The sequence below is a fragment of the Osmia bicornis genome, chromosome 2, assembly GCF_907164935.1.
Source record: "Osmia bicornis bicornis chromosome 2, iOsmBic2.1, whole genome shotgun sequence".
In the NCBI taxonomy this organism is placed as follows: domain Eukaryota; kingdom Metazoa; phylum Arthropoda; class Insecta; order Hymenoptera; family Megachilidae; genus Osmia; species Osmia bicornis.
Window position 1 is genome coordinate 9,452,639 of NC_060217.1, and position 18,245 is coordinate 9,470,883.

The 18,245-nt window shown below is 40.9% G+C and overlaps 1 protein-coding gene across 11 annotated transcripts in view; it reads right to left on the bottom strand.

Annotated features, from left to right (window-relative positions):
• The window catches only part of LOC114883068 (disks large 1 tumor suppressor protein), a 335,824-nt gene that overhangs the window by 174,883 nt on the left and 142,696 nt on the right, over window positions 1-18,245 (bottom strand). For all 11 annotated transcript variants that reach the window (XM_046290086.1, XM_046290084.1, XM_046290085.1 and 8 more), the window contains one exon: window positions 3,287-3,423. In XM_046290086.1, the coding sequence (XP_046146042.1) occupies window positions 3,287-3,423 (137 nt within the window). The remainder of the gene's footprint in view (window positions 1-3,286; window positions 3,424-18,245) is intronic.

The window sequence follows — 18,245 nt, forward strand, 5'->3', positions numbered from 1 at the left end:
ATATTCATGTTTTACTCTTTAAACAGCTAATTAAATAATCACAAGTTATTATAGGTGCAAAGAACGGTATTAATGTTCAATTAAAAGTGACAGGCACGAGTTGAATTTACATACAGCAATTACGAATCGGATGCTAATTATGCGAAAGGTATTCAACGTGGTAGAAATCAAACTATGCGGACCTAATTTCCAGTTAAATTTAGCTTCGTTCACTCCAACTGTCAATTATAGTATGATATAATAAAGCACCAAACACAATCGCGATTAGGTTTCTGATCATATGTGAAGTTTATAACAATGGCCGTTTTGCTTTTGGTATTACCAATACTAAACGTTGAATAATTCTTGGAAGAAGATAATCGATTGAAAAAAAAAAAAATGAAAATGACTTAAAAAAATTATTACTACGGTTTGCACGACGCGGTAGCGGTTTAATTTGGAAAATTGCTAGGATAAACATTAATCGAAGGTGAAATCCAAATGGAAAGTTCAACAATGTGGAAGCACTTTATGGCGAATCGCTTATGGATCGCGAGTACTCTCGTGGCTTCAAATAGGATGTCAAAGAGACCGATGTCTGGTCGAAACCCTCTTGAAGCTAGAGCACGTAGAATGCCCTGGAACCACGACCAATTCAATCAAACCTTGTATGACACGACAATATCTACTGGACCATATTGTGCTACATTACAGTTTCTGCTGCTCAACCATGTATAATCAACATTTCGATATTCATGATACCATCATTCTGCTGTTGAACGCACGGATGCTCTCCAGACGTTCAATATCTTTTTCTACAATATGCACGGTTATCATTCTGCTCTTCGTATATCTTCGAAATTTCATTGTCGTATTTGGAAAATTGATAGAGACAGAATTTTTCCATTAGTAAGAGTTTGCATTTACTATATCTATAATTTTATTCAATGGAAACACAGTCGTTCGACGATAAAAAGAATCAATAGATGAAATAACGCTGCTGAATTATGTATGCGCCAGGGAGATATTCAGCAACGAGCAATTATTCATAGTGGAACAGGGATTCGGGATAACGTTTCGCCGTCGTGAAATGATAAATATTTCGCTGAATACACAAACGTTTCCAAATATTCATATTTCAAAATTCCTTATATACGGATAAAATTTCATTACAATCAAGCGAGATTAAAATTTCACTTTGATAATTACTAGACTTTGTTTCAATATTGACCACTACTATCAAGCTGTTGAAATATGTCTGATACTTTCTAATTAGTGAGCTCGATGAACCCCTACTATTACTCTTCCTGAAGTTAACAGAAACTTGAACCTCTTTTCAGATATATTTTAGTTTTCGCTTGAAAAGGGTTAAAATTTTAACAAATATTACATTTTCAAGCTCAATAAACTGAATAGATATTATAATGTACATAGCAAGGTACACGCATAGTCGTCGCGAGTAACGAGCACACACGGGACGCGATCAAACACAAACTTGGAACAATCGGTGTGCCATAGAATGCAATGCGAATTGTACGCATGCACGAGCAACAGTCGGGGAGAGAAATTCTTCATAATGGATGGTTATGTGCCATCTGTCTATGTAAGCTGGGAAAATCGTCCCGTTCTCCGGAGAACGCTTAACGTGCCTTGCACGCGCAGGTGAGAACCATCGAGGCTCGTTCGCTCGTTTGTTCGTCGCTTGTGCACGCGGCGTTTCTTCGGGGCAAGAATTTCAGCAACTATGGCTTTCGTATTCATGCAGAGGGATCTCTGTGCCGTGAAATAAACGAGTAGAATGCGGCCGAATAAATTTTTCAAGCCTTTCTCCGACCGCCCGAGTACTCGTCCTCGCTCGAAATCAAATTAAAACGAGGGACCAAGGAAAAGCCCGTTTGAAAAATAGATCCGCGAGATAAGCTATGAAAACGCATAGTTTCTAACGTTAATTTGCACGATCGCGTTTAATGGCCTTTTCCCTCGACGTTTTTGCAACACCTAGGCCCTACTATTTCCTCGGCGAATCCTTCGATTCCATTAGACGGGATAATAAAGAATCTCAGCTCGTTAACGCGTCGATCGTTTTTGTTTCAAAAGTTAAACACGTTTCGCAGCTTCTTCTTTTATACGGCTACAAAACTTGAATGTACTTAAACTTTTTAATCCGACGAACGATTAATTTATTACCTGTTTTGATGATCTCAGAAAATATTAATATCGTGTTATAGCTGGGATAAGAAGAAGAATCATCATTTATATTAAAATTCTTACGCTTTATAATAAAAAAGGAAGAAATAAATTCGGAGTAATCGAACGTTGACGATCCATAAATTTGGAGAAATGCTCAATTGGATGGACGAAACCGAGTGGATCCTGACAGCGAAGGGAACGAGACGTGGCCGGCATCGCAAGTGCATGGCGATTTGCAATCGTTGCACGGTGCATCGTTGCAACCAGCCGCATCACGTCGTCGATCGGCCACGACGACACGCCGCACGATGAGGAACCATGGGACGAGAGCAATTAGCAATTAAAATCGGGAGCTCGGCGATTGATCGGTCTAGCATGATACCAGCCTGTCCCACGGGCCAATCGACTCTTGGATTATAATTACGGGCGCTAATTGCGCGGCACCTGCCCACCATCCCTTCCTTCCTATCCTCTTCTCTTCTATCAGAGAGCAGCCGCGTGATTAGTACTCGACAGGCCGCCGGGTTAAAATGTCCCGAGAATTTCATTTCCGGGACAGGCATTTTCCTATCTCTATTCCTTGATTAATCGACCGAAATCGACTGAACCTATCATAGCAAGATAGTTTTAACCCTTAACTAGCACGTTGAAATGCAAATACTATTCGATGGATTCTCGCGAGAAAATTTTAAAATGACACTGCCTGTGCAGGACCTTTCGTATTTATTAACAGAGAGGATATACACGCGCTATTTGCAGTTAAAGAGTTAATTAAACGATTCGAGCGAAGCGATTTACTTGATCTGTCCGAGAAGGACGTTTACGGCGAGCAACTCGAATGAAAACGAGTTCGATTTTCATGCGACGCGTTTCGACGCTCACGTGGCAAATGAAAAGAGCCCCGGCGTCATGGAATTCTAATAAACGTTCGACCACGATGGCCAGCTGGGAAACGAGATTCCTAGAAACGTTTGAATTCGTGACGCGGTCACGAACGCGTAACGAACACACGCGTCCGTCCGTTTCGTTCAATCTATACATCCCGCGCGGAAATGATCAAGCTCGTACCCGCCGTGAAATATCGGCAGACGAAAATATATTTTGCAACTGAACTCACGTCGTTTTGAGCGAAGGTCGGCGTAATTGGCCCGTCGCTGGCTTCCCATTTGTCGGCGATCCGGATCGTCTCCGCCGTTTTCTGCTGCACCGATTTCGACTCGTCGAGCAACGTCAGCTCGTAAAATTCCTGGATATCTGCAACAGTCCGGAAAACGTCCAATCAAATTAATACGCTTCCAACGATTCACCATCGACTATTGTCTGCTTGAACATCCTCGTAAACCGTTGATGGCCGAAGCTTCGACAATAGCATTCGTATCGGAACTCGTACGTTTTGCAAGTTAATTAAGTAAACAATGCTTCGACCATCAACGGTCGTTTATAAATTTAATCTCTACCTTTGAACAGAGATCTTATCGCAAAATGGCCAGGTAATTTTCAATATACCAACGAGGAATTTACTCGAAGGATCAAAGCGTGTACCACGTACGAGGACGACGCTTAGAACATAATACCTACGTCAACGAGTCTAACGCGGGTCCTTTGCGGTCAGGACGCGATCATATTTCCTTAGTATAATGGTTCATCTACCACACACTACTAGATGAAGCGTCGATAGATGAAACGCGTATCGAATAACGATCATTTCGTTGGTTAGTTAATCGAGTAGAATACATTGCAAATGTGAACGCAAAGAGGATTCAATTGGTTATTCTACTACAGGAAATTACACTGGTTAACTGATTCTCGTGAATTTGTAAATTATAAACGATGATGAATTCCCACAAGGTCCTTAGTTAAGGTTACATCGCGATGGTGATAAAGGACCGGACAAAGAACTGTAATTTACTCTAATTATTGCACCTACCGTGTATTTATTTAGAGCGTATTAGCCGTATACATCGCGAGTGGTTAAAGTCAATTAACTAGTTCGGTATTATATCTGGTGATATTAGTGCATAACGTAATGACATAACTCTGGAAATTACTCACGGGAGGGCAACTAACAAGTGACACTCCCGAGGCCGATGCCTCAAAGTGGTTACTTGCCGAGTGCCGATTTATTAATCCTTTGAGCGTGCTTTGAAACCATTCGGAAGATTACGAATGATAATAACAAAACGGAACAGTACAGTCTTATTAAACTGGTTAAAAATTGTTTCGTTGCTTGAAATTAAAGTTAAATACAGTTAAGACACTTTCACGTGAAAGAAGAATTTCCGAAAAATAAAGTAATGGAAGTGCTTCCCCGGATTGCTGCAACGAGGGAAAAAAATTTCACTAAATTTACGACTGCATGTACCAGTGCGTTAAACGTCAAAGAGAGCGTTGGTTACGCGTCGCGAAAAGTTCTACGACTTTAATTAACGTCCCGACTTTTTGTCCCCCTGCGAACACCAGCCAGCCTCGAAACACCCTCGAAACACAGGTGACGGTCCTCGAATTTTTCATTTTAATTCACGTTTAATGGCAACTCTACCAACATCTCACGCTCTCTTGTAAGTACCTACGTCGTACCATTTATTCAAGCAATGCTAATCTTTTTCTTCGAACTTCAGCTGGAGTGTATAACTTACATACGGCTCTATAACGCAAAGTATAGTACTCGAAAAATCAAAGCTGATGGATTTCTTTTTAAAAGAGATTTTTCAAATATCATTGAATACGATTTCAGATGTATAAGAGATAATTTATCTACCAGAATTTCTGGTTATATTTAAAAAAAGAAATGATTGACGTTTACAAGCTGCTTTTAATCTCGTTCGAGTCAAATTGATGTGTACAAAGCAGAACGGAGAATGAACAGCGTGTAAATATTTTAATGCAAGTATAATTCAACTTCATTGACTAACAAAAAGCAATTGTTTATCGAATTTATTCGTTCGATTTCAAAGGGAACACGCTTAACGCGCGCGTATATATTATATTTTTTAGTTCCAACCTGTCTGTCATTCGATTTCTCAAAGGGCGAGGTAAACTGCAATTTCGTTTCACGTCAACTGCGTTAGCGATATTGCGTTATACATTTTCAAATAGCTTCCTGATTCCATCAGCATACAAACATGCATCAATCCGATCTGCTACGGTCGCTTTTTTCTATTCATGGCACGGCTACGAATACCGGCCGTCGAACGTCTAAGTATTACCGGCACATTTTTCACGGGGAATGCAAGAAATATCGAAAACTTATTTCAATCCTTCCTTGCTTTCCCTTTCAAACGGTTTCTTCCTTCCTTTGCCAGCTATTTCAGTCGGCACGGAAAACGCGCGTAAAATTCTTTTCCACGTCTGTACCGCCCGATAGAGGCTTATTTCTAATGCAATTTTATGTAAAAATCGAATAGAAGTGGCGTATATACATTTTCACTTCGCCAACGAACGCGTTAATATCCGTATTATAGCGCGCCGCACTAAATATTGATATTTCTACTGCGGCGATCAACCTGTTAACTGTAGTTCGTACTATCACCGACAATGCGTTAATTTGACCACTCTAAGAGCCTTGTTTATTACTCGCCTCACAAATAACACGTTCCACGTTCAATTTTCAACCAGAGTATCGATTGGTCCTGATTTAAATCATTTTAAATCCCTCGAGTAACGAAAGCACGTTACCGTTCGATGCACAGGCTAATATTCGGTCCAGCGAGCATTTAAATATTTACATTGACATAATTATGAATTTCGGCGACACGCTACATAATTGTATCGAGTACAGCTAATATTAATATTGAATATTCATTGGTAGAAGGGGACGTATTCGGTACTCACGCCTGCAAATGACGTTTTCTTTTCAATGAGTGTCCTCGCAAATCCACCGACAATTCAATTACAAAATCGACCGATTGAAAAACATTAAATTTTGTTAAAATTTGTCCGGTAAAACAGCTATTTAATCGACCCGATCGGGAACGCATCTCGTTCGGATGAACGAACAATTTGACGATGTCATTCTATTATATTATTATTTTTATTTCGCAGTATCGATACCGACCCGACGATCCGAACGGTCGAGATAAAAATACGATAGAAAAAAAGAAGAAATGAAAGAGGGAGATTTCGAAATTCTCCGTAAATTTCTCAATACCAGCGAACTTTTCCCGACGAATTTTTTCCCAACGTTTTATTCCAACTCGTAGCCCTTTTTCCCCTCGAATAGCGGCTGCTAACCACAAAGTACACGCGATGAAAAAAGTTGCAGTAACAGTTGCAGCTTACACACGCCAGCGAGAAATACCGTCACTCGAGGGTTTCCGCTAATTTCCCGCCATTTCTTTTACCGTATCGTATCCCAGTTTCCGGCGTGGTCGTGAGCCGAACTGAAACTCGAATGGATTCACTTGTCGGGAGCGAGAAGTTTGTTACTTTAGCTGGAAACAACGAGTTTCTCATTTGACAACGTCTCAGACACCGGTGCAGTTTTTGAAGCTGTTTCGCGCTCGCGACACGAATCCGTTTTAATTTTCAGCTCAAGATCTTCGTGCCGCTGCTCGAGCACCCTTGTCCTCTTTCACGGATACTTTAAGACCGGCACGAATTTCGACGATATCCGTGTTACAATTACACGCGACAAACAATTACACGCATCCGCCCGGTTCAAATGTTCGAAACGTCGCTGTAAAATGAAATTCCATTCGCGTTTCTAGCAGGCCAACCACTCTCTGCCCTCCACTTCTCCACGACCCCTCTCGACCGGTGGAAAGAAAAATAGAATGCCATTGTAAGCTCGTTCCGTGCTCGCTAGACCCTTTTGTCCATTGTTTTCCCTTCCTCGATTCCACTTTTCCAAACAGGAAAAAAGCAAGACGGATAGAGAGGAAGAGATTGCGAAAGAAGGGAAAAAAAGGAGGACGATAAATAGAATGTTCGTAGCAGCGATGGGCTATGAAGCGTTTCGAATATATGTAAAAACATGGACAAAGTTTCGAGTCGCTTCGAGTTTCGTTTCGAACTCGAAAAGTTTTGCTGCTCTTCAGATACCAGTGGTTCTTGAAAATAAAGAATAAATTAACCCACGTGTTCACGTACTCCGATATAGTATAAATTGATCTAACATATCACCGTTCACATATTATTCGAGAGTTTCGAGTGTTTCGAGATCTATCTGGAGTTTTAGGAGTTTCAGAATTTCTAAAGTTCGATCAAAATTCCAGGTGATTCGAAACTCGAGTACGCTTGAATTGCTTGACAACTTTCAAGCGGGAGCTTCGAATATCCATCGGTTGTTGGTAAATCGTTCTCTCTCGGTCTGGAAGTCGGTCGAAAGGAATCCGTTGAACCGTTTAGGCGCAAAAATAATTTTTAATTTTCACCCTGCTCCAGGCGACGAAGCATGAAAAGGTCGTAAGGTGGCTCTCGTCTTATCTCGATTTCCTCCGTTCTGCTTTTCTTAACCTCCGTTTTACGCGCATCCACTGGCAGTAGTGGTGGCGGACAAGGAAACTTGGATGGGCGCTCGAGTTATACACGGAAAATGGCGTATCTCCTATGAACAGCCCCACGGCTGCCGTTAACGAGTTCCAGTTTATCGTCGTCCACGTTGCTGGCGTCTTCGAGACGTGCACACACAGCTTGCAAACTAACAGCCTAAACCCCCGTGAAAATTACGTGTCGTCGTTTAAACTTCTCTCCGTTGCCGGGCTATCTAAAAGCGACTAACGCGTCGATTACCGGACACACAACCAACGGGACTATCATGAATCGAGCAATAAACGTAAATTGTTAACTGCATCCGTGGATCGCGACCTCTGCGCGATATCGAACTTAAGTTTCAGACCACTTCCGGTACCAGCTCGTAACCGCACAACCCGTTTAGTAATTGCTTGGCTCGTTTGCGTGTTGGCTTGCGGTCAACGTTAGTTCATAAGAGGCTTTATTATTTTTAAATAATGCACCACCAAACTTTATCTTGAAACAGTATTTTATATGCACCTCATCTATCACAAATGCATAAATAATAAAAACGAGAAACGTCCGCTTCTTGAATACAGAAACGAATTTTATAGTGCATACCATAAAGTGCAGATGCACTTTCGGAAGTGCATTCGATGGATAATAAAAAATGTTCCATTTTCCTGTTGTTCTTACGCGATATCAGTTGTTCCTTACGCTGTTGGATAAAAAAAGGAAACTATCAAAAATTTCCGACACATGTTTCTTTTATGATCAGTATATTATAAGAGAAAAACAGCAAACGTATCGAAAGAAATTTGTCGTTAACTTTCCTCCTCAATTTTCCTGTCTTTCGCTCGTTTCTGAATTTATGTCAACATTTTATGGTGCCATCCTTTGGCTATCGAATTTCCATAAAACAATCCGTCTTTGGTGCTCTAAACTACGGGAACCGACCAAGTTCTTTGTCGAACATTAAATATCTTATAATACGTTTTCAAGGATACTCTTGAATCATTAGTGAAACGAGCTCTAAAACGAAACGAAGTTTCCTTTGAAGAAGCCAACTCGTTATTTTGCATTATAATAGCAAAGAAACAACGTTCCAACAAAGTCGTCGAATTAAACGTAAGCAATCGGTCGGTGACTCGCGGCTAGGAAACTTATTAATCCTCGCAAACAAGAAAACTTCGCGGCATGTTTCAAGACGACTCTTTAACTCAATTTGACCGCCGATCGAACTGGTCGTCTTCGAAGTTTAAACGGTCGGCTGTCCGATTCGAAAATTACGCGTCAACAGCGTTCGTCGACGAACCGATTGGAAACCACGAGAGGGAACTCGATTCTCGTCGAATTACAAAGGGGGGCTCTGCGTCATCGTGACGGAATATCAGGTTTATCGCTACAATTAAATAATTATCGCACAGCCCCTGGGGGTGAATTTCGGTTCGACTCGCGCCTCGGATTCTTGCAATTGAACTCCGTTATAAGTTTCGCAGGCTGGCAGCCGGGAGCTGCGAACTCTATCGCTCGAAAATTACACGTCACACGGCAAACTTCAATCTTCCGGGAAAATACGAGAAGGCGTTCCCGTACACGTAACCGGCAGATGACGTCCGAAAGCTACGAAATTCTTGATTATAATAAGGCGAACTTTAATTGGAAGCCGCCGAGATGCGGCGGATACAGATTCTTAATTAAATCCGCCTCGCTTGAAACTCGTACAAGCTTTAATCATCATCGCGTACAAATTGATGTATTCGAATTCTTTCGAATTCTAAAGAAATGTACTTTATCGGATTTCGATTGTTCGAAGAGATTCTTAAAATATTTGAGAAAATGTGAAGTGAAGCCTGAACTACCAGAGACAGATATAAGCATTGAATGCCTAAAATTTGATGAAATAGGTTCGGCAGGTAAATTACAGTAGTTTCCTGGACGCGTTTGATGTCGATTACCATGTAGCTACACAAAGAGAGACGAAGAGAGATACGTGGCAGAAGTTGCTTGAACTTTCGCGGAGGTGACCGAGAATTACGAGAAGCTGAAAACCGCAATGCATTTCGGAGGAACGGATAGGAAGCGAAGGGAGATAGACAGCAGAAACGTGCAGAATTATCACTCGTAATGCCGTAGAATTTTCTCCCCTGTTTTCGTCAAGCTATTATTAACCGAAAGTAACGTGGAATCATCGGGAAAACTATTCTCATTTCAACGGGAAGTTTAATTTGTTCCTTTTACAACTGAAAGATTTACAGCAAAACTTCGCTGGTAATGTGAAAACGAAATTGTAGAGGATTCAAATACCTCTTCAAGTTTCGTTGTAAGTTATTCCTCGTTTAAAATTAAAGATAGTACTGTAAGAAAATGCATTGAGGATAGACTTGCTTCGTTTCAGTGCCAGTAGAAATATCAACGCATAGTCAGACACAGAATATCGCAAACGGAATAGCGCTAATATAATGTTCATAAAATTCAGGTGTAACGCCATATCGACTCACAGAGATCTAGCACCATTAGTCTCAACTATGCTTCTCTTGATTTCTCAGTAACAACTTGATTCTAGACGAAGGTAAACACCAAACTGACGCTGCTAACGTCACCCACCATTGCACACGCGTGTACTCTCGTTCAATCTGCTACGATATTATGCACAATGATCTTGTACGAATTCTGTGTCGTGTACAGAGATCTGTAACGAGCTACTTCGTTGATTAGATTCGCAATCAGTTTCAAGGTACTCGTCGACGACGGGAAACTGAAGGGAAACTGCGATGGCGGAAGCATTTCACAGCGGGGATGGAGGATAGTAATGGTAGTTGGAAATTGGAAGCAGCAGTTTGCTAGAGACACGGGGACCAAAGAGTCGAAGATAATACGTCGAATCGGGGCGAGATAAGCTTGACGTGCAAAGTACAAAGCTCGAAGACGAGTAGCGCGAGTGTACGCTAAACCAACCCCGAATCGGTCTAATCCGCTCAATAGCATAAGGGTAATAAAGGAGGAATTAAAGCGTTCAGAGACAAGCCGACACACTCGTTGCTTCTCAGCGATTTATATTTCCAAGTATCTACAATAGCAAAGTGTTTCTTTCGGCTGGAAAACGCGTTTATCGAGAGAACAAACCGACGAATTTTCGTATCAAATTCGATGCCTCGAGTCAATAAAGTAGCAAGAGAGTTCTTTGTTTATGGAAATCCCTTCGGAGCCGGTGTAATGATGGGAAATAGGGTTAATTTCCTGGCAAGCGGAGTGAAACTGATGGAAAACGACGTTCGGAGACCAGGTAAATAACGGAGTCGAACCGGGCTGATCGAATTTGTAAGAGAAAAATAGAGGAACCATTGGAAAGCTTTAAATGACGCGATTCTTCTTCTGATCGATAGTTCACGGGTAAAAAACAAGACTTGAGTATTTCTTTCTTTGGTGCTCAATTTGATTCTTCGTTCTATTGTACACCAGGGAAATCAGAATGTAAAGACAGGGATTTTTTAACATCCACGAGACGAATAAATTCTCTACAGTTATTAAACCTTGGAGGATGAAATTTTAGAGCTTAAATTTAATAACAGACGATAGATGTATCATTATTTTTAAATGGAAAACAAAGTGGTGACACTGTTTACCGCAAAATTTTTCCACGCGAAGCATGTTTATTCACGATTGCCGTTAAAATCGATTCCGTGCACGTTTATCGAATTATGCGGTCTGAATGTCGGACGGGCGAAAAAAAAGCAGTTCCAACGATGTACATGAATTTCACTGTTGTCGATTCTGCGAACACGCTTTACAACTACGGTTATTTAATTACCGAAACCCGGACGCTTCGTTAGCGGACGAACTCTCTGGACGCGCAAAAATCCGCAATAAAGGCGTGCCCCAGTTTATTGCCATTCTGTTAACAGATTCACGGAAACTGTCTCGCGACCGGTAAATACAATAGCAGCCCATTTATACATCCACGTTGATAATGCTGTTATGCGTCTACCGTTACGCCATGTGAGAGTTTAATCTCAAAATTGAGTAATGTCCGCCACACGTGGCCACGAAACGCGTTTTAATCCGATATTTATTACCTTTTTCTGAATCATTTTATCCGCGAATATTTAAACGAAAGATAAACCCCGGAAGTTTAGGGAGTTACTATAATTTTTATCAGAAAATTCAACCATATTTCGTTGAATTATTTTGCCAATTTTAACAAAATTCATTCAGATTATTGAAAAGTAAAATGACTGTCGGCCGCATAATTGACAAAGTAAATTAACTAGTCGTGACTAGAGAAAAAGAAGTACGAACTATGAATATTTCGCGACGTAAGTTGCTCATTGTCTTCCGTAACTTGGCGGAAAATGAAATTTCGTTAAACCGGCAGACAGACCCCTTTTAATCAATGTTGCCACGGTACGTGAATCGACGGTAAAGAAGGAACAAGGAATTCCTTTAATCTGCCGAGCAAGAATAATTCCAGCTTTCCAGTCGACGTTAATGTTTGTCTCTCGTCGTTTCGCTACCATTTCACTGGAAGCAGAGACAGTTACCGTTCCGTTGACATTTTTCTCAACGAGAAAGACGAGCTGGCAGACAATTGCTCCGCGACTGTACGAAGAGCGATAACACGTTACTAATTCATTTTTAATCCCCGATGCTTTGTACGGATCGTTTACTCCGCGCGGCTATAGTGTTACGAACAAAGACCGCCCACGTTTCTTCCCTCGCTCATCTCCCTCCTAACATTCACCCCTTTCCTTGCCCTCTAGGTCAACCCCTTTTCCTCGAGATAACGTTTCTCTATAACTGAATATTCGCCCCGGTTGTGCTCCATCCCTCTTCGCGAAGCTCAATTTACATTTTCTTCCTCTTTCGAGCACTGCTATCTTCAAGAACAAGAATTCACCCCCTGCAGTCTCACGATTCTTTTGCTGATCGAGCAGTAGAATTAAATCTTCGTTAGTTGAAGATTGAAAGACATCAGAGAAGTCGAGTTGAAGTAAAATTAATTATAAGACAAATGAAATGAATAATATAACGTTAAGGTATTTCTTGATTGATAATTTCTCAAACTCTTCGTATATTTATCGTCATAGGTATTACAAGAAACATTGATAATTACTTTCACGGTTCAAGAATGACTTCTTCATTAACCAGGGTTAATTTGAAATTACTCGAGGTAAATTATTCCGTGCCAGAGTAATCGATACAATACGACTAAATCGTTAATAATCTTCCAAGAGTATTTCCCAGCGATCGATAGATTTAATTATTTTTTAATAACACCTTGCGTTATCAATTTCCCGTTTCCCACTATTTTTTTCTATTTTATTACTCTCTTTCTCTTCCAACTTCGCAGCAATGTCGAACAGTTAATCCATCTCGATCCGCTGTAAATTGGAGAAACTTTCAACCCCGTTGTTTACTATGCTTTCCAGACCATTTCTCGTTACCGAGTGGCAAGCGAAAAAAAAAAAAAAAAATCGCAACAGCTTAGAACGCACGGCGGAAAATTATAATAAACTTCCTGTCTTGTAGCGAGATGCCAGGTAAATAAGTTCGTACGTCGAAACTCGTTGTGAAACACATCGTGACTGCAATTATACGCTTTGCGTGGAAACGTTACATTTCCCGAACTTTTTGCCTCGTTGTAATGCGATCAGAGTTAGTTCAACGCGAACTTTGTCAACGCGTTCCAGACTCGAATTAACGCTATTTACGGGACCTGCGAAACTCGAAGGTAGATGAGACATTCAATTAATCTCGGTCGGAAAAAAGAAAATTCATGTCTCCCGTGCAAGCTGGTATTTCGCAGAGTTTACGCTTGCAACGAAGTATGTTTAAAAAACAAATGAAAAGTTAACTATCCACGTCGTTGATAATTAGAATTTTCATGTGTCTTATCACACGCGTTCATTTTTCACTGCACCTGCGAAGCTGGTAATCGATAACAGAATCATTTTACAACGTCGACGTCAAACAAAAGCGTACGAACATTAATTTTCTCAAAGATAATGGCACTTAGAGAACGTCCAAGACACGAATCGTTCAAAGGAGCAGAATATCAGGGCATTAGCTATTCGATCGCAATTGTGCACCTCTACTCTCGCTAGTAATTTAGCTGGCTGCTGTTAGCCAGCCTTCGAAGGATCCTGTTGCGGCTACCATTGTCGTCTTCTATCCACTTTCCGAGTCACGCTTGGTGACCTGGCGAAAAGCATTGTTAGGGGAAACCGTTCGAACTGGCGGAAAATCGTATCGCGTTCTATGCACCCGATTGTTCGCGTTCATTGCAAGGTAGCCAAGTGTACGATCAAATAAAACTACCCGACTTCTTGTTCCCTGATTCTCGTTCTCGTTTTCCAACGATCGAATACGCGTTCGCCTCGGGAATTCTCTTTGAAGTGGTCAAAATTCACGGTAATTCGACGCTTTGCGTCGATAAGATAATCGCACGATTTAACAGGTTGACTGGTGTAAAGATTACCGCTAACCGATACCAGTTCAATTTTTATTAAAATAACATTTTTCTAAACGAAGCTTCAATGACATTTCGTAAATGTCTGCGCTTGTTTATGCAAATTGATCAAAAGGTGTCGAACGATACCACTGTCCGCGCCTAATCTCGTATCCCGGCATCGATTAGCGGCAAACACCGGTTACTCGTGTTTGTTAATGTGCTTTACGTGTACGTTACACTTGCATCTAACTATTAATTACCACTGTCATTGTCAAAATCCAATTCGCATATTGTAGCGAGGCCGGTATGATACACGGAATAGTCGGCACAGGAGGGAATTGCAGTTTCTATGCGACACTAACGAGCCGCATTAGGCCGCGCTCTGAAAGTGATCGATCGCAAAGTGATGCACCGGAATGAGAAGAGAGCGACGGTGCCGTGTGTTGCATTGCAAATCGCAATCAGCAACTGAGAATAGAGAAAGATAGAATGATACGAATGCATCCACGTTTCGACTCGCGCAGAATGGGAAGAAACGAAGTCGAGTAATCCTACTAATGTTCCTGTTAGGATCGCATCTACGACTGGTCACCGACCCAGATGCGTTTCTGGTATTCTCTTAAACGTAATAATGCATTTCCTGACCGAACCGAGGCGGCGTGGCGCGACGTGGTCGGATCCTTGCATCTCTCATAATGCGACCATTGTCGAACGAAGGAAGGGGATGCTGCTTGTCGAAATGGACGTGAATTAACGATTCTATCTGCCGCGAGGATTTCCATCTACCGCCTGTTGGATAATTACGATCTGAAACCTGCTCAGAAGAAACGGCCACCGTGAGAATCGAGAGGGATGCATCGTGAAACATAGATGTACATCGTGTTTTTTAAATACTTGATACTTCGATACTACAGAAACCAGTGTTCAAATATCTTCTTATACTTTTGGTAAAAATGAAAGCTAAAGAGTGGATTATCATAAATTTATAATACATGAAGGAAGCGCTCCGTAGTGAAAGGGTTAATACCCTCCTTCATTGCATTATGCAAGAATGTTCGTAGTAGTTTTAAAGGTACGTAAAGAAACGTGCATAATCTTCAGAACTTTAGGATAAATTCAGGAATGATTTAAAAATTTCAAGCGCAACCAGAAAAGTTTTTTCAAGAAGATTTTCCATCGAGTTTAATTGATGTTTCAAACGTTTCACGGTATCCGTTCGTTTCTTTCCAACATTGCCGTAGCATTTTCACCGGAAAATAAATACGAATCGTGGAAAGAGGTTTAAAGGAAAAAGTTTCAAGAATTTCTCAAATGGATGACAAAACGGTGGAAATAAACTGCTCGTTGTTTCCACGTTACAGCAGGGAACCGTAATCTCTTTAAGATGTTGTTTCTACTGCTTTCCTTCGTCAGCGAACAAAGAACACGCTTCCGTGCGATTATATACGAGTCTGTACCGCTTTGAAAACATGTAAAGAAAGTTACAATTCTTAAGACAACTCGCGACGAAAATATCGAAACAACTATCCATTATATTACACAAAATTCTACTCAAATAATCCCATGAAATTCTATCCATCTAAAAATTAATTGCCAGAAAATTTGTGAAACATTGCGAAAGATATTTCAGTAATAATTTCATACAGATGATGAACTGTTTGTCATGGCAGAATAACGATTTCACGGAGTTCAGTAAATTTGCTAGATAATTATACCCGTTTGCATCAACGTTTCCTTTTCTTTGACTGGAAATGCCGGTAATAATTGTGCGCACACGCTCGAAATCCGCGATGTCGGAGAGAAATAGAGAGTATGTAAATCTGTTGGCACGTAGATTACGATTAATTTGATGTGCCAGCACAACGGCGTAAGTAGAGGCAATTAGTGCACCACCGCTGTAGAACTTTACGCCGCGTTTTGTTCCTTCCCTCTCTGCCGACCGACTTCTCAACCTCTAAATTTCCCTCTGTTTCCGGCTTAATTTATATCGCTCGTTAACCAGCGACGGTGGTCGTCGAGAAAAATGCGCGCTGAATGCGTGGCAATAAAACAAAACGAAGAGAAAATGCACCGCGTAGAGAGCAGATTCGCGAAGAGGCGGGGTAGGGTATAAAGGCGAGCGAGCCGAAACTAGAGGCAGGAAAATTTTGTTCGTAATATAGCGACTTTTACTCGGAGTACATTGCTATTTCAGATTAAAATTCTTCTTTTTCAGGTCACGGCTGTACCCTTTTAGAACTTCACGAGATACGGGATAACATTACTCCGTCAAGATGCGTCTGTCACGCTTTACTTCGCAAATTAAGAGTTCGAGTAATGTAATATTTCTAAACTGACATCTCTCACTTTTTCTTCGACGAATTATTTAACCTACTGTACCATCTAAGACCCGTGATTCAGGTAAATTAATGTTATATGTGTGTATTCAGAACGATCACGCGTACCGCAGCCATTTTGATATGGATATAACGACGCAGAATCGATATAAACTGGACCGGTTGATGGCAGCGATTGTGAATATTCACGCATTTTTAAAGCGGTATGATTGATCACGTACCTTTAGTGAAGAGAAATCCGGGTCTTCTTGTATTCACTTTAATAAAACTTTAACTGAATGCGAGGAGAAATGACGTTTTCTACAAACAATGACACTGATAGCGTTTTCCATAGAACTGAACTAGGCCCAGGAGCGCCACGCACCGGTGAGCGAAACCTCCTTCCCCTTCTCTTTTTTGACGTCGACGAATCGTGTTAGGGAATTTTACCGACGGCCAATTCAACCGCGCGAAATTTGAAAGGCGCTTGGATCGGTTTCGATCCAACACCTACTTCCGAATAATTTCATTGTTCAAAAGTTTGGATCAATAACAGGAACCTGAGATGGAAAAACTGATTTCCGAATGTAAAGAAAACTGATCCCTGGGTCTGAAAACATTCACCACAAGCTGTGCGAATGATAAATAGATAGTGGCAAGGATCTTCAAAATTATCTCACCTTTATGTTCTTTGCTTTTGAAAGGAATCTGCTAAATCAGTACAGAGGCGTATACGTGCTACACTTTTTCAGCGATAGAAAAAAAGATATGATTAAAAAGGAAATGCATTTTACGGGGGTCGGTTTAAATCGTTGCAAAATATACCTTACGCGAAGCGATGAGAGATATTCGTGTTAATGGGAAGCTTTTTTCCTCCTCTTTCTACCTTTTTGTTTTTTTTTTCTCTCTTTTTTATTTTCAGCTCACGGAGTGGGTTTCTTTCGTACCGGTGTAAATTAACATCGAACCTGCTTTTGACGTCCACTGCTACACCTTTTTCTTTTTTTCCCTCTCACCGACGAATCAGGATAACGAGGTTTCCACCTATGAGCCCCGTTTTCATTCGCTAAGTACTCCTCGCCAGCTCGTTACCGAATGATACACACCAGATAATAAATAATTAAAAACGAAATGGGACGAACGTTCGTTATACGAGGAAATTATAGACTTTTCGGAAAACCAACCGCGATTCCCCGCGACAATCGTACGTAATCGCGTCTTCGATAATTGATTTTCAAATATTCAGTTTTATGCGAATAAACCAGTCGTCAGCCAACAAATTTCAGCCGGTAATTCGCGGAATTCTGATATAGTTCTGCGTGACATAATTTTGAACGATAAACAGTCAAGAAATCTTCATTCTGGCAAATGAAACTGATTCGTGACAACTTTGTAACATATTCACCATTTTGATATCTATATAGTTTATACTTTATCGCTAAGCGAAGATTTTCCACCTGCTAAAATCGACGTCTTCTAAGTTAGACAAAAGCCATTTTTTCGTCTGTTATTTCAACTCAAGCGACGAAAGTTTCTCCCTTGTTGGATTTTCCGCGATGCGTAACTTCGTTCGATGGCAAAACATTTTCCCAGGGATAATATTATTCGCAAAACATGAGGATTAATTCAAAACATTGCTATAGTCTTGTTTAACAAATTCGCTGATCCGAGTCATCTGGCGAATAATATTTTTATTCATTTCGATCGCCAATGAAAATTCATGTTTCTCAGCCCGGAACAAACGCGTTCATTCTCAAAATAACATCGATCGGTGCCTTTGAAACGTCTCCAACTCTCCTTCGATTCGCAATTAACGACGCTTTCCCGTTTTCCCGGACATTCGACCAGCCAAGGCAAAC